The sequence below is a fragment of the Dromiciops gliroides genome, chromosome 1, assembly GCF_019393635.1.
Source record: "Dromiciops gliroides isolate mDroGli1 chromosome 1, mDroGli1.pri, whole genome shotgun sequence".
Classification (NCBI taxonomy): domain Eukaryota; kingdom Metazoa; phylum Chordata; class Mammalia; order Microbiotheria; family Microbiotheriidae; genus Dromiciops; species Dromiciops gliroides.
The window spans coordinates 42,549,795-42,573,495 of record NC_057861.1 but is presented as its reverse complement, the minus strand read 5'-3'; the positions used below and the strand labels follow the sequence as shown (position 1 = coordinate 42,573,495).

General features: G+C 37.3%; 1 protein-coding gene across 1 annotated transcript in view; it reads right to left on the bottom strand.

The window, feature by feature from the left end:
• Positions 1 to 23,701, bottom strand: part of LOC122734300 (splicing factor SWAP) — a 128,351-nt gene that overhangs the window by 38,971 nt on the left and 65,679 nt on the right. The window contains 2 exon segments of the mRNA XM_043975012.1: positions 15,169 to 15,359; positions 21,191 to 21,424. Coding sequence (XP_043830947.1) covers positions 15,169 to 15,359; positions 21,191 to 21,424 — 425 coding nt within the window.

The following is a 23,701-nucleotide window of genomic DNA, read 5'->3' as shown; positions in this document are numbered from 1 at the left end:
AGTTCTCCAGGGTGACAACTCAGGTGTCATCGTTGTGTCTTCACTATCTCTCATTCCCCATATTCGATATGTTGCTGGGGTTTGTTGATTGTGCTTTTGTAAAATCTCTTGCACAGTGCCCTTTTCTCTGGTAGAGGCCCTTCTCCACTTACCCCTAAGACAGTTATAATAGCCTGCTGGTCTGCCTTTCACAAATCTCTCCTCACTCTACACAACTGTCAAAGTGATTTTCCTAAAGAGCAGGTCCGACCATGTCATTCTCCTACAACTCCAGGGATCCCCTGTCATCCAGAATCCTTTGTTTGGTGTTTAAATCCCTTCATAATCTAGTCCTCTTCCCCTCCCCATTATCTTCCCACCTTTGATCCTGTGATTCCAGCCCCCTTGCTGTTCCACAAACAAGATACTTCATCTCTAGGCTCAGGGCATTCTCTCTGGCTGTCCCACATGCTTAGAATGTCTTCCTTCCTCATCTCCACCTTCTGGCTTTGCCGGATTCCTTCAAGTCTCAGCCAAAATCCCCTGTTCTACAAGAAGTGTTTCCCAACCCCTCTTCATTCCAGTGCCTTTTCTCTGTTAACTATTTCCTATTTATCTTGTTTGTGCATAGCTGCTTGTTTGTTGTCTCCCCATAAGGGTGTGACCTGTCTTTTGCCTTTCTTTGTATCCCCAGCTCTTCACACAATGCCTGACACAGCAGATGCTTAACAAATGCTTACTGACTGGGTGACTTTAGACTGAAATGTATATAGTCCCACCTGTTTTAAAGTCTTGCCTCAGATACATACTAGCTGTGTAAACTTATTGTCTCAGTGCCCCAGGTATTTCCCTAAAAGTTTAAGTTGTGGGGGAGGTGCCAGTCTGTACTGGTAAGAAGAGTCTCAACATGGAGTTCTTTAAGTCAGTGCAATCAATAGAGCTAACCCCACCAAAAAAAGAAATCTTGGCAGGGAGAACACTGGGACATCAAGGGTGTTTTCATTGCAAAATTCTTCACTGTGGCACATGGGGGAAAAAAAGAAAAGAGCTCTGCTCTTTGGAATCTTTCTTCCACACATCAATTTCGTGTACTACACACTACCCTGTTGTACACCCGCAGGGCTTAAGACTAGTAACAGATATGTAAAAGTGAGTATTCTGATGCAGGCCCTGGGTAAATCGCCAAGCCCAGAGGACAGGGTAGCAGAATGCTAAAAATGGTGCTGGTTCTGTAGCTCACGGTGTGTAGGTAAGCCAGTCACCCTGGCCCTGGGACTAACTGACATCCAGCGTTGCCCTGGATGAAGGGACACGCCCTTCCAATTCTAACATACTATGCCCATATGGTTCTAATTGACATTCTGTGGGGAGGTCTTTATCAGGGAAACAAAGAATAACAATTTACTTAGAAAAAGCGATTAAGCTCTGTCTTTTGTTAATGCAATAAAGTATCCTTTATGAATCATAACAATACTCTGAAGATTGCTCCTCATCATGGAATGAACTTCAAATAAGACACATTTTGTCTTAAGGTAATTACTGCAAATGCAAAGGTATGCAACCCCCTAAACACCTTTATATTAAGGATAGAAAGGTCATTCCTCAACTCATTGTAAATGAATAATTTTAGCTACAGTCAATTAACCATCACACACCTCAAGACATACTGAGAAATCTGTAATTTATCATTTTGTGCCTCAGAGAATTCTGCTGCAAGGTTTATTTAAAACAATTCCAGGCAGGCAGGCAGGCAGGCAGGCACTACAGGTTTGTCCTTCATTTCAAATTCTGTCACTCTCAAGCTGTTGTTTCATAGGAATTGGAAAAATCAGATCTATCCAGCTATAATTTCCACTTAGACCAGTCTGACGTTCCCCCTATTTATGAGTGGGAGGCTTAATTTGAATATAACAGGAACTGACGGATTACAGTATGGAATCTGTAAATTAGGGTTTGTTAATTAACTTGTGCTTCCTACTTCCCTATTTAAATATGTATCATCACAAAGAAATGCTCAAAAACAGTTTGGACAGATATGTCATGTGGTCTAAATTATACCAAATGATAACCAAAATTATTATTCAACTATTTTGGGACTAGCTATTTTTCTACTATTTACAAAACACACTAAAATAATGCTAAACTTATTTGAGTTTCAAGGATCATAAACAGGTTTGAGAATTATCACCTGAATTAACAACCTGGTTTCTCATAATATAGGACAGAGCTGGTTTACAAGCATTATGTATTCAAATTAAACTAACAAAACAATCTGGGTTATTTTAATGTGATATGTTTGTTAAAAAAAACTCCTCTGAAACAACCTGTGAAGCCAACTCCTCCTGACATATATTTTGTTATATCAAGCAGCTATATCATTTAGACTAACACAAAGATGATAGTAATTTTTAAGGTGAGAAACATAAACATAAATGGCAAAATCTATCACTCTGAATGGCTGGCAAAAGAGATTATTTTGGTAACAGATTTATGCAGAGAGTTCAAATGCAACAAAACACATGAAACACTAAAACTCCTCTAGAACAAAATATGATCTTCTCTTGATGACCCAAATTACAGGAATTGAGGGCCATCATTACTAAGGTATGCTGTGTGTAGAAATTAGCATTGAAACAGCAGGTCAGTCGATATATGTATAGACAGACACTTTTGGGTAAAGTGAAAGGAGCTTTGACAGACGATAAGATCCAAAATTAGGATCATGTGACATCATCTTGTAAAATAGAATCTAGCATGGCAGCAGAGTTTAGTGATGGCAGAGATGAGGTTTTTGACACCTTAACTGTAACTCCTGCATCTGGATTATTCAATCAATCATACATAATAAGACTGAAAGGAATTTTAGAGTTAGAAAATTTGTTCAAGATCATCTGGTTAATTAAAAAAAAAACAAACCAGAAGAAAACTGAGATGGAATAATTTAGTCAAGGTCACAAAGTGAGACAGAGTATCTGATGATGCTAGTACTACTAGAACCCCAGTAGTACAACTGTATTGTTAGGACCTAGTACAATTCTAGTACCTAGCACTCTTGTCACCTGACTTGCAGTTCAGTTCTCATTCCCCTAGAATCAGGCTGCTCTTCCTTTAAGATGTGTAATATCAAAGTTCAATAAACATGGAAGAAACACCAAGGATGACTACAATTCTCTTTCTCCAGACCCTGCCTTTTCATTGCTTGTAGTCTGTGCCTAGAATGCTTCCCTACTTCTCATTTACACTGCAAGCATCTTGTACACATGAAGCTGTTGGCATGTCATCTCCATTATTAGAATGTGACATTCCCTGAGAAAAGGGACTGTGTTTTTGTGTTTCTTTGTATCCCCAGACCATAGTAAGTGTTTGATAAATGTTTGTTGAGTGCCTGCCTGCCTATGATGCTAGGTACTGGGGTCACAGACAAAAATAAAATGAACTCATATTCTACTGGGGGATATGGCACAAACAGAGACACAATTATCATTGTGATAACTATTTTAGTTGGTGGTGATGTATTAGACAGTGGATACAGAAAGGTATGGCATCTAAATGGAGTTTTCAGTGCTCCTGCTATGGGGGAAGAGAGGAAGGCATTGAAGAAGAAAATATCACACATAAAGTACTTGTAGTATGCACACACAAACACATATTAAATTACAATGCACAGACATGTATAGATGATGGAGTGATAAATATATCTCATTATGTGCAAAACAGAGATAATACTTGTAGTACCTGCTTCACAGGAATGTCTTGAGAAAAGTTCCTTATAATCCTTAAAACTATAGCTATTATAATTTGAATTAAGGGCTCTTGCTTTTATTATACTAACTAGTTTTTATGGGATAATGATGACACAATGGTTTCTTTGCTAATTGTTTATTTTTCAGCTTCCTGTTTTTAAGCAAGGGATTCATCTCAGTCAAGATTTTCACATAACAGTAATCAAGATATGGGGGTAGGAGGGAGAAATAAGTTTCATCAAATCTATCGAATAATTAATCTTTATACTGAAAGTGAAAACAGGACTATGATTCACCCATTTGAAACTGGTCATTACGAAAACTTGGATTAGATTCGATGTGTATGGGCATTCCTATTTTTAGCTTAATGGTATTTATAGAACTATATTTCCTGTGGAGTTTCTTGGCACATCAAAAAATTATTTTAAAACCAAAAACTGACACAAAGATTCCAGCCATTGGGGCAAGAATTACTATTTAACAAAAACTATTGGAAAATTAGAAAACAGTCTTTGTGGAAACTAAGTTGTATGCCAAATAAGCTCCACATCAGTACACAATTTAGTCATAATGGGAGATATCATAAATAAATTAGAGTAGAATGGAGGAAATTTCCTGTCAGATTGGGGAGAGGGGAAGCATTTGTAACCAAATAAGAGAAAGGTTCACAAGAAGTAAAACAGGATAACTATGATTACATAAAATTAAAAAGATGCTGAACAAACAAAACCAAGGCAGTTAAAATAGAAGAGAAGCAGAAAATTAAGAGAAAAATATTTGCAGCATGTTTCTCTGATAAAGGCTATATTTCTAAGATATAAGGGAAATTAAGTCAAATTTATTTTATTTTATTTTGATTTGATTTTTTTTTTTTTTGCAGGGCAACGAGGGTTAAGTGACTTGCCCAGGGTCACAAAGCTAGCAAAGTGTCAAGTGTCTGAGGCTGGATTTGAACTCAGGTCCTCCTGAATCTAGGGCCAGTGCTTTATCCACTGTGCCACCCAGCTGCCCCCATGAAGTCAATTTTTTTTTTAAAAGTCAGGCAATTGGGGTTAAGTGACTTGCCCAGGGTCACACAGCTAGTAAGTGTTAAGTGTCTGAGGTCGGATTTGAACTCAGGTTCTCCTGAATCCAGGGCCAGTGCTCTATCCACTGCACCACCTAGCTGCCCCCTCTAAATCACTATTAAGAGAAATAGAAATCAATAGCTAATGCCTATCAGATTGGCTAAGTTGACAAAAAAGGAAAATGACAAATGGTGGAGGGGCTGTGGGAAAACGGGTTAGAGGTGCTGTTAACCAGTTCAACTATGTTAGAAAGCAATTTAGAGCCATGTACAAAAAAACTCCCCAAACCACCCATTAAACTGTACATAATGCTTTGATTTAGTAATACTGTTAGGTCTATATCCCAAAGAGATCAAAGAATGAGGAAAAGGACCCATATGTACAAAAATATTTATAGGAGCTCTTTTTGTGGTGGCAAAGAACTGGAAACTGAGGAGATACCAATCATTTGAGGACACAAGTTATAGTATATGAATGTGCTAGAATATTGTTGTGGTATAAGAAATGATTAAATAGGATGGTTTTAGAAAACACCCTGGAAGATTTGTATTAATTGATGCACAAATAAAAACAAATACAACTAGTGGATGGAGTGCTGGCCCTGGAGTTAGGAGTACCGAGTTCAGATCCAGCCTCAGACACTTAACACTTTACTGGCTGTGTGACCCTGGGCAAGTCACTTAGCCCCAAATGCCTCACTAAAAAAACAAAACAACAAAACAAACAAATAACAATATTATAAAGAGAATAAAGTATGAAAGATTTAGTAACTCCAATCAACACAATGACTAATCACAACTCTGAAAGCCTCATGATGCAACATATATTGAAGCATATTTTATTTTCTTTCTTCTCATTATTTTTGGCCATGACTAATGAGGGAATTTGTTTTGCAGGACCATACATATTTGTAATTTAAAAACAAAAAACAAACTCTCAATGGGTGGGGAAGGGGAAGGAGAACATCCAGAACTGAAAATAAAATAAAATTAAAAAACTAAAACCAATAATTGGTTTAGGGGTGAAAAAAGGGAAACAAACTTAGATTCAGCACATAGTTCTGATAGCAATAGCTCTAGTAAAGACAACAGAAACATGTACTGAAAAAATAAGCTAATATTTGAGAACTATAAATATATATACATCAACAAAGGCTTTTATATTACTAATTTATATAATCTAATACTATCCCTTCCCAATATTTTCACTCGAACAGAGGGTGAAAAGTTGGTGCTAAACCAGCATGTGGGAGCTGATGGACAACCCTTCACTAATCTGAAATGACTAAGGTGTTTGAAATTTAAGAACCTTCTTTCAAAGGTAAAAAGGAACTTGGCTCAACATTTTCCAATAATGCTGAAGGTGTACCAGGGGGCTTAAAAGATCTATACTGTGAAGCCCAGAGAAGACAGAGTCTAAGGTCATGAAGCATTAGCACTTTTTTTGGGGGAAAAATCATTGGATAGAAAATGTTTTTGGGACACCAACTTTTCTTGGTTTTCCTCCTACCTCTCTGACCACACCTTCTCTTGTCTCTTTGCTAAATCTTCCTCCAGATCATGGTCCCTAACCATAGGTGTCCCCCAAGGTTCTGTCTTGGGCCTTCTTCTCTTCTCCCTCTAGAATACTTCATGTTGTGATCTCATCAGCTCTCATGGATTTAATGAACATCTCTATGCTGATGATTCTCAAATCTCTTTCCTGCTCCAATCTCTCTGCTGTCTGACCTCTAATTTCTCATCTCCAAATGCCTGTTGGATATCTTAAACTCAACATATTCAGAACTGAAATCATTATCTTGTCTTTGTTGCATTGCCTGAAAACATACCTCTACATAGCCAAATCAACTGATTCCCTGGCTCCCTGCTCCACCAATAAAGGACCTAAATTAGCCAGCTGATTCTTTGAGAAAAGAATCTAAAATATTTAAGAAAATGTCTCCCACTCAGTTTAAACATTGAAGTGAGCTTAATTTAAGAAATTTTGAGTTTAGCCGTTAATCTAAATTTTCTAGGAGCATACTTCGCAATACAAGTTAAACGGTCATGCTCAAGACTCTAGTCTAACACCTTTCCTTTGTCTTCCTAAGGCATCTGTCTGACCTCTCTAAAGAAACCAATCAATAAGAAATTGTTTGAGAAGCTTGTAGGAGGGCATGATAATTGCTAGGAGTATTGACCAATGGTAAATTATTCTTCTACAGTCTGAGCTGCCTTTTCAAGAAGTGGGTTTAATGCCTAAATGAAAATGCCTAAAATAAAAATCAGCAGAAAAAGAAGACTATAACAAAGCCTAACTTTTGAAAAGAACAGTGAAATACTGTAAAACTTATAACAGAGAAAATCATATTTTTTAATCCTCCCACCACAATATGGTATTTGTCAACAAGTAAGCAATAAAAACTAACAATAAGTGTTTCCTGCTGTGATAAAATTAACTGCTGAAAAACAGTTTAACTCTTATTTGAAAAAAGAAATATAATGGTATTTATCAAGAAAGCCCACATCAGCTATAAAATAGGATTAAATATGAAAACTAAAGACTTCTACTGAGTTTTTCTGTCTTTGTGAAACTTCATTAAATTATCAAAGTCATTTTCCTACGGATGAACACCCTGAAAAAAATGTACAGAGATGTTTTATTATTATTGGCTTCCAAATACTTCACAGTTAGGTTATTATTACATAGGAAAGATTTTTTGAGTTATTTAGAGAGCCGGCAGGAGTGGTTATTATTTGCAGTTCCTCCCAATTTCCTACACTAACATCAATGGCTTAAATATGGTAGGTGCTCAATAAATACTTAATTGTTTGCTGCATTACCATTTTCTCATAAAAACTTTAGTTGGGTCTGTATTACTTGCACTTAAATGTTTCCTTCAGTAACTGAAGAGCTCTGGGCTGTCATCAGTATGGTTATTCCTTCCTTGGGTGGACATGCCAATCCCTTCATACCTTAGTAGATGACTTCATGGCACAATAGCCCAGCTCTCTTCACGGGATTAAAAAGAAAAAAACCCAGAAATACCAGATTGGGAAGTGAAAAAGAAATTCAAGGAAAAACTACAGTAAATCAAGAAAAGCCTGGCTCAGGGGCATGTAGCCTGAAGTACCTGAAGCTACAGACCTAGGGCAGGGAGACTACAGCCTGTGGCTGTTACTCTGTCTCTCTGATCATGAACCAGGGATCAGAAGCCTACAGGAAGGACAACAATGTCCTGGATCACACTATGACCTAGACCCAAGATAATTCCAGTTAGTATCAAAGAAGGCCCCACTATTCCCTCCAGAAGGGCACAGAGGGTAGGCCCAACACAAAGTCCCAATTCAGGGAGTCAGGTCAGAAGGATGAATAAATAGAAGAAAATACCAAAAGAGAAATGTAGAGAATTATTGTGGTCGCAGGAAAACCCAAGACATAAACTCAGAAGAGAATAACTCTACATCAGCTACAAAATAACTGAATATCTGATGGTAAGACTCTCTAGCTTACTGTGATTAGTCTTAGAATGAATGACTTTTGACAGATAGGTCTGTGTTCAAATCCTTTCTAATGTGGTAGGACCTGGGGCAGCTAGGTAGCGCAGTGAATGAATAAAGCACTGGCCTTGGATTCAGGAGTACCTGAGTTCAAATCCAGCCTCAGACACTTGACACTTACTAGCTGTGTGACCCTGGGCAAGTCACTCAACCCTAATTGCCCCACAAAACAAAACAAAACAACAAAACAGAAAAACAAAAACAAAAAACCATGATAGGACCTGTCAGAGTTTACCCTCTGCCAACAGTTTTTTTTCCTTTCTTCTTTTTTTTTTTCCTCGGTGAGGCAATTGGGGTTAAGTGACTTGCCCAGGGTCACACAGCTAGTAAGTGTCAAGTGTCTGAGGCCGGATTTGAACTCAGGTACTCCTGAATCCAGGGCTGGTGCTCTATCCACTGCGCCATCTAGCTGCCTGCCAACAGTTTTTGAGATAAAATTTTATTATAAGACACAAACCTGGAAACCTCTGACAGATCTGCTAGCTTAAATAAACTATTTATAACTACAGGCTGTCATGGGTACATTTTCCTATAACATAAATGACTGGGAGGACACTGATTTCAAGACTGGCTTCTACAGCTGAAATAGTCAAACTATTGCCTCCTGAGACAACAAAGAAGGACGACTGATTGATGTCACAGAACTGTGAAATTTAAGAAAAGAAAAATTTCCAGCAAGTACATTATTGAATTTTCATTAAGGAAAACAACCAGAAACTGTACATCTTGAAAATATTGTCCAATCTCAATGTGTCTGATCTAGTAAGTTAACCAAGAGACTAGAGCCTATGGAGGCTTGAGAAGAACTATGGTGAAGTAGAGGGCTGGGCTCAGGACTAGCTCTACCACTAACTAATGGCAAGCCCCTTTACCTCTTTGGCTTTCAATTTTTAAATCTGTAAAATAAAAGGAAAATTACTAGATGGTGTTTTAAGGTCCCTTTTAGCTCTAAAACACTATGGTTATATGACTCCATTAGGTGCACAAAATTTCTATTAGGATTTGTCTAAAGTCAAGGGTAATATATAACCTCAGAAACTGCATTAAGCTAAAAATATTTTAGAGTTTGTGTATTAATTATAGCAACTGCCAACTTAATTACAAGTATTTTTGTTCAGAAGCAATTAAAGATATTTATCACCATCTGTTACTAACATTACATTTCTGTGGGCATATTTTATCAGTTACAATCTGTGTGATTATCTATCCAGGAGAATTATCCAAATGGTTTTTTAAAACAAGCAAAAAAACCCCCAAACCTTTAAAAAATATTTTAAAATAAGGTTTACTTTCAGAGAACTGTAAAGATAGGAGAAGTCAGACATTAAGTATTGTATAAAAGGAGATGAAATACTGCTATAATATGACTGGAAAAAATAGGGGAAAATTAGGTAACTAAAAGAACTGAACTGAAACTAGTTGAGGTTAAAATACAACAAAAATATAATTTAAAAAAATCTCAAGCATAGGTTCTACCATGATATAACTTTTCAATGCTCAGAAATCATCCTCTAAAACAAAGAGTGAAATATTTGTCCTAAGCCACTGAAATACAAAAGAACAGAAATGAATGGAAGCAGGACACAGGTGGTTCAAGAAAGGCAAGTGCCTTTATATTGGGGGATGGGTGTATCCTAGCATGTGTCTTTTTATGGAAATTTATGGAGAACAGTGGTATACTCAAGTGCCATGAGCTGGTAATGTGAGAGATGAAAGAGCTATCCCATATACTTCTACATCATCCCATTAATTTCTGTTCCCCTTTATTTCAGTGGTTCAGGAATGTTTTATAGACATGTATGTGTATTCATGCACATGCACATGCATGTAGACACACATATTTGTATACAGTCAATACTGGGCATTGTCATAATTTAAGGATTATTTTTGTAGCAGTCCAAAACAATCCTCAAAGTATGGATTATCTGAGAACAAGATGGTACAAGTAGAATATGCTGCCACATTTCAGATTCTGATGATGCTTCATAAATAATACTGTTACAAATCTTATGACACCCTCACTCAAATTCAGTCTTTTGGTGTTAATATGTCATACTTTTCAGGGCAGCTAGGTGGTGCCATGGATAGAGCACAGGGCCTGAACTCAGGAAGACCTGAGTTCAAATCCCGCCTCAGACACTTCTTATATGTGTGACCTTGGGCAAGTCACTTCATCCCATTTGCCTCAGTTTCCTTATCTGTAAAATAAGCTGGAGAAGGAAATGGCAAACCATTTCTGTATCTTTGTCAAGAAAACCTCGGGGGCAGCTAGATGGTGCAGTGGTTAAAGCACCGGCCCTGGATTCAGGAGTACCTGAGTTCAAATCCGGCCTCAGACACTTGACACTTACTAGCTGTGTGACCGTGGGCAAGTCACTTAACCCCCATTGCCTTAAAAAAAAAACAAAAAAACCTCAAATGGGGTCATAAAGAGTTGGACATGACTGAAACTGAGTAACAACAAAATTTCTTGTTTCTGAAACCCTCCTCTTGGGGTTTCTAGAGCTAGTATACGATGGCTCTGGATTATAAAATTAATGTGGGACAGATGTCAATACAACCTGGAGCCACAGATTTAAAAAATAGTTAAGAATATTTTCTTTTGAAAAGCTGTTTGGGAATGATCAGAATTGTTATTTTTACTTCTTGCTTTAGGAGAAGCACTGTTTTTTTGTATTTAACACCATATCTAAGTTTAGCACCCATAATCCATTCTAAATTTCAGTTTAAATGCAAAGTAGTCCTTTGAGTGATTTCATTTCTGAGTACTAGCTTCTTCAGTCATTTTGGAATGTTAAAGTGTTACAGTTTTATTGTAATGATTTACTGATATGAAGATAATCATGCCCTGAAATGAAAGTCTGGTCATTTTCTATTATCTTTTGTCACTTAAAAAAATAGATGGGTCAAAAAAATGCTTGTAAGCTCAAAGGGCCCCTTGATATTCTTGAAATACAGTTTAAAAAGAAAAGTTGGATTCCTTCAAATTACAAAATGGCAAAAACCTCTAAAACTTGAAGACTCAGCAAGAAGATGGAACATCATTTTAATTGGCTATTAATAGTGGACAAAAGAAGAGTAGATTTATAACTGTCCAACCTTTTCATTTTCAAGATGAAGAAATTGAGAGTCCAGAAAGGTCAGTTATCTTGTTTAGGGTCACACAGCCAACAGATGGCAGAACTGAGATCTGAACTTAGGGTCCGAGACTCCAAATGTAGCACTTGTCACTAAACTCTGTGAATCAGGTAATTTCTTTTTATCTTTTCAGTTATTGGCCCAGATGATATTTCCTTCTGTAACTCTGAGTAGCAAGATGGTTTGTTAGTTTTAAACTCAAAAAACACAGATAACAAACGTTTGTAACTGAGGTCAGAGCTCAAAAGTATATCTACCTATAAACACAGTAAGTTATTAGACTCAATACATACTTAACCTCTTTTGAAAATATAAAATATCTTGTAAGCAACAGAAAAAATTCCCCATCTATCTATTTTATTTTAATTTCCTAGAATTTGAGAACACACGTTACTTAAACTTGATACTCTGAATATCAAAGCATCAGGATAGGTTCTCAAAAGCCAGGAAATTAAATTGAAAAAAGAAAGGTAATTTATTTTAATTTTATTATTTTATTTTTTGGTGAGGCATTTGAGGTTAAGCGACTTGCCCAGGGTCACACAGCTAGTAAGTGTCAAATGTCTGAGGCCGGATTTGAACTCAGGTACTCCTGAATCCAGGGCCAGTGCTCTATCTACTGCGCCACCTAGCTGCCCCAAGAATGTTAATTTATGACTAATGACATACTACTCCGATTAAATATATTAACAAAACACAATTTGTGATGGTTTACACAGAATTAACTGTTTTATTTTGGTTGGTTTCCCTGGTTTGATTAAGTCTTCAGTAACATTTTACACAAAAATAGGATATTTAAAATCTTAATATTAACCCTAAAAAGAAAAGCTGTCTTAATTTCTCTATTTCCCAACTGGTCAATTTGTTCATTATCTTAGCAAAGGCAACAGTTAACAACAATTTCTTACCAGTCATTAAGATGTATGAAACACTGAATATATCATTCACACACAAATCATTACAAAGCACTAGCTCTTAAAAACTTTAGAAATTTCCTTCCCTGCCTAGTTAAAAGTGAGACTCCAAAGTCTGTTTTGTAACCAAAATATTTAATTATGCACTGTTGTGTCAATGCCTTATCCCCAACTAGACTGTAAACTCTTTGAGGGTAGGAATCTTATAAATTTCTAGGAAGTCTACTGAACCAGCCTGCATACAGTATATAATAAATAGTGGTTTCAGGAGATTTTGGTGAGGTACCTCCTGGTTCCCAAGGGCATTTTCTATCCTTTATTAGGATTTTAGTTCTTGGCTCACAGTTCTATTGATCTTTATACCTGGGGATTTCGGTTTACACACTGATGTCCAGGGATGTATACCCTCATAGCATGTCAACAAAGAACCCTTGCATGACCCCATAGGTTTACTTTCATGATTTATAACTGAAATTCCTTTCTTTGACCATCATCTCCTATATTTTCTGTTTCTCAACTTAAACCAATTATTCTCTTTCCTACCTGAACTCTTCAGCCCCTCTGGTATGGTCTGCTTTCTCAGGCTGTCCACCTTAGTTCTGGCCTGACTTTTCTCCCTTCTAAATCTTGAAATCTTGACTGGCTAACTAGGTCAACTTCACACTGTTCTCTACTCTTAAATCCTTTGTCCCCTTATCCTACTGTTGCTCAACTTTTTCCCAATCCCCCCTCTCCCTGCATTGACCTTTTCTGCTTTTACTCACATGAGTGGAAGTTACATAATCATGCTAACCACTGCTTGGTGGTGCAATGGCTAGAGAGCTAGGCTTGGAGTCAGGAAGGCCCGAGTTTAAATTCAGCCTCAGACACTTACTAGCTATGTGATCGTGGGCAAGTCACTTCACTTCTGCCGGCCTCAGTTTCCTCAACTGTAAAAATGGGGACATAATATCTCACCTACTTCACAGGGTTGTTGTGAGGATCAAAAGAGACAGTGTTTTGTTTTTAAAAAATAAAAAGGGCTTAGTACAGTGCCTGGCATAGTAGATGCTTAACGTCTCCTTTTTTCTTTCCACTTTCAACTGGGTTCTCAATGTTGTATTCCATTCTTTCTGTTTACTCTTCCTTGATCACCTATTTTACTCCAACAGTTTTCTTATCTCTTGAAGTCAGCTAGATCAGGGCTTAAAACTTTTTCCACTCACGACCCCTTTTTGCCTGAGAGATTTTTACAAGCTCCCCTGACAGCGCATGTGGTCACTAAAATGATATTTCTACAGTAATGGTTTGACTATTTCATTCTCTTGCTCAAGAAGTTTCAGTGGCTCCTTATTGCCTCTAGGATAAAACAGAACCTCCTTTTGTATTTAAAGCTCTTCACAATCTTGTTTCAATCTCTTGGATATTCACCTGTTGTTTTTCCTCATAAACTCTAGAGATACAGCAGCTGAACAGGCTTATTGCTGGCTTATGGATATGATCCCTATCCATGATATGCCACTGACCATTCCTAAACCTCTGTAGAAGCTGTCCTGCATGCGTCAGAATAACTGTCTTCATTTCCTACTTCTTAGAATCCCTATATCCCTCTGGAGTAAGCTCAAAGAATACCTCATCTGGAACCCTCTCTGCAGTTGTTAGTGGCCTCCCCACTAAATTAGTTTTATTTATGTAGTTCACATTTTGTATTTACTTGTGCGTTTGTTATCCTGTCCCCAACTCCCCATTAGAACAGAAGTTCTTTTCCAAGGTGTACTTTGTGACTGTTTCATTTTTGTTTCTATATTTCCATTGCCTACCACACATCTGGCAGACAGGAGGACCTAAAAAAAAAAATCTCACTGATTTGGTACTATGTCCAAAAAGCTGTCAGACCGTGTAAACTCTTTGAGCCAGCTATACCATACTAGCTCTATATCTCCAAAGAGATTAAGAAAAAAAAAGAGGGAAAAGGACCCTATATACAATATTTATAGCAATTCTTTCTGTGGCAGCAAAGAAATGGAAACTAAGGAGGTATGCCCTTGACTGAAGAATGGCTAGACAAATTAAAGTATCACATGAGTGTAATGGAATACTATGGTGCATTAAGAAAGAACGAAGGGGATTGTTTCAGAGAAACCTAGAAGACTTGTATGAACTGATGATCAGTGAAGTGAATAAAATCAGGAGAACAATTTATACAATAACAAAAACATGGTGAGAGAAACAAATTGGAAAGACTTAAGAACTCTTATCAATTAAAATGATCATCATGCTTCCAGAGCACCCACGATGAAACATGCTACCTACCCCTTGACATCCTGAGGAGTTGGGCTCAGGGTGTAGACTGAGACATATATTTTGGCTTTTCTTTTTCTTTTGTTTCTAAAGGGGGAAAAGGGGAGCAGGAGAGGGCAAAGTTTTGGTTGTTGAAAAACAAAAACAAAAAGATGAACTGTTTTTGTTGATGGTAATGAAATGAACTGCTAGCCAATACTCTCCACCATATTTCAGCAATATGGTTAACATAGCATATGTTTACATTATATATAGGTATATACAATAAGTACACAGCTAATATGTCTAGATAAAAAGTATTTACAGTAGTCCCTTTGTTGCGGCTTTACCTGCCTAACTTTAAGAACAGAAAGTGGACTGGAGTCTCAGAGTTTCAAACTAGTCAGAAACCTGAAGGGGCCAGGAGGCCACCACGACGTGCTGGTGGAGAGATCAGCAGCCATATTGGTGGGATACTGATAATAATAACAATGGCACCATGTGAACACAGCACTTCCTCACAGCTTACCTCCACACCAAAGGGATGATCATCTACCTTCCCAGATTCTGCTTCTGACATGGGGTTTTTTAAAGTCTGTAAAAAGAGAGCAGCTTTCCTTTTCCGCTCAGCCTGAAGCTGTTTTTCCTTTGACTCCTTGGAGGCCTGGGCCAGCTTTTCTCGGGCAGCAGCAGCAAGCCGATCTTCTAGCTTTTGCTTTGCTTTGGAAAAAAACAAAAATATGGGCAATTTGTAGCAAGCCGTTTTAGAAATGGAATGAAGTTTTCTTTTACTTGATTTTTAATGAAAAAATGAAAGAGACACCAATAAAGTAATGCACGTTTAACAAGTGAATTTTAGTTACAAAATTGTTTCTCTCTAATAAAAAAATTAAATGCCAGAAAATTCTATACAATTAATCTAAATGCAAAGACACATACCATTTCTTTTATAAAAAATATTTTAAAAAATTACTTTTAACATTCTATTCTTTTTAAATTTTGAGTTCCACATTCTCTCCCTCCTACCCACACCCTCTGAGAAGGTACATATGCATATACGCTATACATATGCAATCATGCAAAACATATCTCCATATTAGCTGTTTAAAAAAAAAATAAAGCAAGCAAGAAAATTTGTACTCCAAGTCTATCTGTTCTCTCTCTGGAGGTGGATAACATTTTTTCATCATGAGTTCTTTGGAACTGTGTTGGAACACTGTATTGATCATTGTAGCTAAGTCTTTCAAAGCTGATCATCATTACAACATTGCTGTTACTGTGAACAATGATCTCCTATCTTTTCACTTTGTTTTAGTTCATATAGGTCTTGCCATGTTTTTCTTATACTTTTGTTTTTTGGGGGTGAGGCAACTGGGGTTAAGTGACTTGCCCAGGGTCACACAGCTAGTAAGTGTCAAGTGTCCAAGGCCGGATTTGAACTCAGGTCCTCCTGAATCCAGGGCTGGTGCTCTATCCACTGTGCCACCTAGCTGCCCCCTTGTCATGTTTTTCTAAAACCAGATCTCTCATTATCATAGCACAATAGTATTCTATTACATTCACAGACCACAACTTATTCAGCAATTCCCTAATGGGTATCCCCTCAATTTCTAATTTTTTGCCACCACAAAAAGAGCTGCTCTAAATATTTTTGTACATATAGGTACTTTTCTTTTTTCTTTGATCTATTCGAGATATAGAGCTATTAACACTATTGCTGGGTGAAAGGATACATGCAGTTTTATAGCTCTTTGGGCGCAGTTCCAAATTGTTTTCTAGAATGGTTGGACAGTTCACTACTCCACCAATAATTTCATAGTTTGCCTATTTTCCCTTCATCCCTTCCAGAATTTGTCATTTTTAATAGGTGTGAGGTGGTACCTCAAGAGTTTGTTTTGTCTTTTCCTAAACAGTAGTGATTTAGAGTATTTTAAAATTATCACTATAGATAGCTTTGATTTCTTCTAAAAACTGCCTGTTTGTATATATCCAATGACCATTTATCAACTGGGGAATGGCTCTTATTTTTATAAATTTGATTCAGTTCTACACTCAGTATATATTTGAGAAATATCAGAGAAATTTACTGTAACATTTTTGATGATTACTTCACTGTCTATGGCAGGGCTTCTTAAACTTTTTCCACTCTTAACCCCTTTTTGCTCAAGAAATTTTTATGCGACCCAGGTATATAAAATAGGTATATAGCTCAAATATTTACTGCCAATTTTTTGTGACCCCCCCCCCAACCCCCACATTGAGTTACGTGACCACATATCGGGTTGTGACCTGCAGTTTAAGAGGTTTTGGTCTATGGTACTTTTTAGCATAATGTAATTTCCCTGATTATCTCTTTCAATTAGGTCTTTCTTTGCTCTTGCATTGCCTGAGATCATGATTGCTACTTCTGCCTTTTTTACTTTAGCAGAAGCATATTAGATTCTGCTCCAGACCTGTATTTTACCTGTGTGTCTTTCTTTTTCAAGTGTGTCTCTTCGAAACAATAGTTAGATTCTGGTTTCTAATCTATTCTGTTATCTGCTTTTATTTTAATCCCATTCACAGTTAAGATCATTGTATATTTCCCTACATCCTATTTTTATCCTGTCCCTCTCCAAAAGATTATTTTGCTTCTAACAATTGCCTCCTTTAATCCACCCTCCCTTTTACCATTCCCCTCCCAATCTTCTTTTCCTATTGGGTAACTTACATTTCTATACGCAACTGAGTATGCATATATAGTCTTCCCACGTTGAAATAATCCCAATGAGAGTGAAGTTTAAGCAATGCTCACCACTCTCCCCGCATTCCTTTCCACTGTAAAAGCTCTTCCGTGCATGCCTTTTATGTGGAAAATTTCCCATTTTACCACTCCCTTCTTTCAGTGCATCCTTCTTTCTCACCCCTTAATTTTTTTGGGGGAAGTCAATCCAATAGAATTGATTCACACCTATGCCCTCTGTCTATTTAAACTTCTTAGGAATTACATCTTAGTTACTCTTTTCCCAAATAGTTAACAACTTAACTCCACTGAGTACCTCATAATTATTCTCTTAAGACTTCTGTTTGAATGTCAATTTTCTATTCAGTTCTGGTCTTTTCATCAGGAATGTTTGAAAGCCCTCTAGTTCATTAAATGTCTATTTTTCTTTCTGAAGGATTCTATTCAGTTTTCCTAGGTAGGTGATTCTTGGTTGTAATCCTAGTTCCTTTCCCTTCTGGAATAACATATCTTTTAGAATATCAAGTCTTTTGCTCCTTTAACATGTAAACTGCAAAATCTTGTGTGATTATGACTATGACTCCACAATACTTGAGTTGTTTTAAGTGTTAAGTGTCAGAGGCTGGATTTGAACTCAGGTCCTCCTGAATCCAGGGCCAGTGCTTTATTCACTGTGCCACCTAGCTGCCCCCTACACCACCTTTTTTTAAAAAAAATTTTATGATTATTTTCTTTTTTGGTGAGGCAACAGGGGTTAAGTGACTTGCCTAGGGTCACACAGCTAGTAAGTGTCAAATGTCTGTAGCCGGATTTGAACTCAGGTCCTCCTGATTCCTGGGCTGGTGCTCTATCCACTGTACCACCTAGCTGCCCCTACACTACCTTTTTTTTTTTGTTGTTGTTGTTTTTGTTTTTTTGTTTTTTTGTTTTTTAGTGAGGCAATTGGGGTTAAGTGACTTGCCTAGGGTCACACAGCTAGTAAGTGTTAAGTGTCTGAGGCCAGATTTGAACTCAGGTACTCCTGACTCCAGGGCCGGTGCTCTATCCACTGCGCCAACTAGCTGCCCCCCTACACTACCTTTTAAGGAATTTTTTTCTCTAGAGAATTTTTGTGCCTGTTTTACCATTAGGCCAATTCTGTTTTTAAGGTGTTTTCTTCAGTGTTTTTGTGCCTTTTTTTTTAACCAAGATTTAAATTTTCTTTTCAAACTTTTTGTGTAGCACTCTCATTTTCTTTCCCCACTTTTTCCACTACCACTTTAATTCTTCCAGGAATTCTTATTGGGCTTGGGTCTAATTAGTATTTTTTCTTTTGAGAGTCTTCTTGTACAAAATTAATAATATGGTAATGTTTTACATGATTACACATGTATAACGTATATCAAAACCTGATATATCAATATTCAGGGAAGGGAGGAAACTGGAACTCAAAACTTAAAAAACCAAAATGTTAAAAATGGTTTTAACATAATTGGAGAAAAAAAATTTTTTTTAAAAAGCATTTTTCTTTTCTTTTCTTTTTTTGGTGAGGCAATTGGGGTTAAGTGACTTGCCCAGGATCACATAGCTAGTAAGTGTCAAGGGTCTGAGGCCAGATTTGAAGTCATATCCTCCTGAATCCAGGGCTGGTGCTCTATCCACTGTACCACCTAGCTGCCCCCAAAAAGCATTTTTCTTTGAGGCTTTGTTTGTAGCTGTTTTCACACTGTTGCTGTCTTCTGAGTTTGTGTAGGTCTTCCCTGCCACCAGAGTAGCCTTTTATGGTCAAATTCTTCTTTTCGGCTTTATGTTAAAGTTGGGCTCTACTCTATGGTGGGAGTATGGGGGTGGGGAGGCACTGTCCCAAGGTTCAAGCTTTTTCGTGCGGCTGCTTTCATAGCTAGTTCTGGGAGTCTGTAAGTTTGGGGTATTTTCTTTTTTTAGTGAAGCAATTGGGGTTAAGTGACTTGCCCAGGGTCACACAGCTAGTAAGTGTTAAGTGTCTGAGGCTGGATTTGAACTTAGGTCCTCCTGACTCCAGGGCCGGTGCTCTATCCACTGTGCCACCTAGCTGTTTTGGTTATTTTCAAGGTGGCTGATCCTGGGAGAGGTATGGTCACTGCTGTCCAGGTCTGCACTCTGTTCTTTATCCAGAAGGGTCCCTGGTCCCCTTCAGCCACAAGTGCTATTGTGACCAAGGCCCCTATTGTAATAGACCCCCAGTGCTCCCATCTGCCCTGGAACAGAAATCCAGAAGTGTGTATGCTGAATAGAGTTGCTAATCAGTGCCAGTAAAGGGTCCTCTGTAATCTCTTACTAGTTGTCTGCCCCCCTTACTGTCTCTGGGCCGAGAGCTCCTGAAGCTGCTGCTATTGTTGCCACCATGTGTAGGAACTCCAGACAGGCTTCCACTCTAGTACCACTAATTTCTCCTGCCAACCTAAGTTTTCTTTGGCTGGAAAGATGACTCACCCTGACCTTTTGTTGACTCTGTCACTCTAATATTTGATTTGAGGCATTATTTTAAAGTTATTTGGAGGGAAATGTTGAGAGAGTTCAGCTGGGTTGCCTCTGATCCACCATCTTGGCTCTCCAGATACATACCATTTCTAATAATATCTAGCATTTATTGTAGCTCTTCATATATCTCATTTGATCCTCATAGTAACCCTGGGAAAGATTAAGTACTTGCCCAGCTGGTAACTGTCTGAAGCAAGATTTGTACTCAGACTTTCCTGCCTCCAGGTCCAGAGCTCTATCCACTGTACCACCTACTTGCCTTTGTATTTTCTATTATATAAAAATTAATCATTAAACTAAATTAAAATTAAATAATTTTTGACAGTTTTGGAACTTATGTTTTTGGCATTTTTTACACCCCATATTTAGAAATGATAAAAGCAATTTAGTACAATTCCATAGTCATATAGCTACAAATTGAAGAATTAAATTGAGAATGACTATTATATAATGTTCATAACTAGCCAATTATTACTCTATGACAAGTATTTTGTTCCAAGTATTTGTATAACATAAACAATATGTTGAATCAAATACTTGTAAAGGCACATGACCTCAAAGTTTGGGGGTAAAATTTGGAGAAAAAACTTAATGTAAAATCCTGACATATAATTAACATGGCAGAAATCACCTTTTTACAAATGGATTTGCTCCATTCCTCTAAACACAGGGAAAAAAAAAACCTACCAAATATTGTTTTTCACTTAAAAATCAAACAAGAATTAACTAATTCTAGACCTCCAATATAACTTGATTTGCTAAACTTTTAAATAAACTTCTTTAAATTGAACTGTTAATACTAAGTGATGTCCCATAAAAAAAAGTGTCCCTAGTAGTAACTTGCTAGGGAGCAACATTTTCCACACTGAAGTTATTTGTATGTCTAGGAAAGAGCTGGAAACTTTCAGTTGTTTTGGGGGTAAGACAAATCATAAAGATAAATCCTATTTTGGTAGACAAACGACTTGGGGAAAAAAAGCGTGAAGATTTCACTAGAGAATGGAAATTAAAATAAAAAATGCTTTGTCCATTAGAGCTCTTTGCAAGACATCATAACTTGCAGTACTTAGGGATGTGAATCTGACCAATACTAACGCAAAATACTAATGGGAACAAAGACTATACTTAATTGATGAGCTGCAGACAAAAAATGCTACAGAACTTTGAAAAAGTATTTATAAAAAGCATACAATGTAGTTGAAAAAAAAAATCCACAAAAAGAAACCAGGGATATTTTTGGTAGTTCTGTCTTCTAAGACTCCTCTGCTTTAAATGGCTCCACATATATGTAGTGTCTATTTCCCAGGGAGTTAGATATTCATTTCCTTACCTTGCTTGGCCTCTAGCTCCTCCTGGGTAAGTTGAGGCTTTTTCTCTTCAATAACTACACAGGGTGTAACAAGTGCTGGGTTAGGGTTTGCAGAACTGCTAGAACTCTCTTGGCCTTCCTTCCCCTCTTCTTCCTCATCATCACTGTCGTCATCTAACTTAACACGGTTTTTTTCCAAGGGAAGCAGATCATTTTCTTTGGCCTTGATCGCAAAGCTTATTGGAGCAAATGAAGCTACAAAGAAAAGATGAAAATTTAAAATGTTTTCTTAAGATTGCTGCAAAATGTTAACATTTTCACAGGAATGATTATCTACTTCAAAAGACAAAGTCAGTAGGAAGGTACATAACCAGTCTTATTTTTCTACCAGTCACTACCTAATAACCTTTTCCTTTTTTTTTTAAGTGAGGCAATTGGGTTAAGTGACTTGCCCAGGGTCACACAGCTAGTAAGTGTCAAGTGTCTGAGGCTGGATTTGAGCTCAGGTCCACCTGACTCCAGGGCCGGTGCTCTATCCACTGTGCCACCTAGCTGCCCCCCTAATAACCTTTTTTGTAAAAGTATGTCTATATAAGCTTTTTGTAACAGAACAATGAAGCTTTATGATAACAAAAATGCTATCAAGAATTTCTAGAACTCAGGATAATTTCTCAGGTTTTTAAAAATCATTCCCCAAGGATCCTTCCATTAGCCCATATCTCTCACTTCTCACCTTACCCTTTTTTTTCTCACCCACTCATGCTTTGAAAAATCAACTTAGGAAAAAATTTGAAGTCCCAAGTTGCCGTTCTAAGGAATCTTATTCTATATTTTCTAGACTAGTTATTCATATACTTAAGCATATAGCTTTCAAGAGCTAACAGTGGTTGGTCTTGATAAATGTTAACAACATGATCCTATTAAAAAAAGGCTATTGTGGGGGCAGCGAGATGTTGCAGTGAGTAGATAAAGCACCAGCCCTGGATTCAGGAGGACCTGAGTTCAAATCCGGCCTCAGACACTGTGTGACCCTATGCAAGTCACTTAACACTCATTGCCCTGGGGGGGAGGGGAAGGCCTATTGCTACTTATGATAGGTTATTAAACCCCCCTTCCCCCAACCCAAACCAGGGGATTATATAACCAACTATGGTAAAGAGAAAATTCAAATACATTCCCAACACAGTCAACCTTGGAAAATATGTTTATTTAAAATAATTTTCTCCCTTCAAACCTAACCCTGGTGGGCCTCTTTCATGAAACCTTGGTCCCCATATATAGCAATGACTCCTCCCATTTGGAATCTCTCCAAACACTGCTTGACCTCTCCTATACCCTATTCAGTCTGGCTCATAAAACTGCTTCTTGGTTCACTTCTCCCCCTCCCACCAATCAGATTATAAATATGCTAGAGGCAAGGACTACGTAGTTTTTCATTTTCGTATCTTCAGCATCTAGCACAGTGCACTGGCATCTAATGCCATTTACTACCTATTTATTAAAATGAATCAAATGATTTGCAGGATACAGTATTGTGGAACACTTTAACATCATGGCTCTTAGAAATATAGCAATGCTGGAATAGGACAATACTGAGCTGTAACATATAATCTGACATAACAAAAGAAGCATTTTGAAGGCAAAGAATCACCACCTTACATGCACACACAAAGATAAAAAATAAAACACTAAATAACAATACTTATACAGACTACAATATTACTAAATTTATACAGGTCATTCGGTTCATGGTACTAAGCATGCTATTTCCATTAAAACTGTATTCTCTGGGACCAGTAATTTAAAAGAGAGTAAATCTTTTGCAAGGTATCTCATCAGACCTGAATTTAACACTTTACTATTTGTAGTATTACATTCTCTTTAAACAATGCTGGCCAGAAAGCCCACAACATAAAAGCTCAGAAAACCCTGCAATGTTAAAGACACAACAATAGTAAACATTCAGTATTGACAGGAGGAAAACAATGTTTTCTGAAAATGTCAAGTTAAAGTGAGGAAGCAATTTAAAATTCAAGTCTTTCTTCACCAACCGGAATATTAGGAACCAGAGCCAACATTAAAGACCTAAGATCCCTGAGATGTAATCTCTTCTATCTTTTATCTATATTTGTTACTTCAGTGTGGGGACTTCATCAAGGCTAAAGAGTGGTCTCTCATTACTCTTCTGCAAAATAAAGAGCACTAAAGAAAAATTAGAGAATCTCAAAAATTTGTAGCAGCAGCAAGCAAATGGTGCCATAGTGGCCAACTGATTTGGGAATCAACACTTACTTATGGCAAACATCATATAAAGAAGTTATTGTATGTGTTTTGCTCGGGTTCTTGATGTTCTCTAATTCAATTGTAAATCTTCCTTTCTTTTTGGGCTTCATGTATGAAAAGTATTTCAAAAAGGTTCAAGAGTTAATTAATTCTTTTGCATAAAAACTACTTCTAATATTTATCTAATTAATTACATTTTCTCCAGAGCCAAAAATCTCTGTCCCAGTGCTTTTTGTTTGTTTGTTTGTT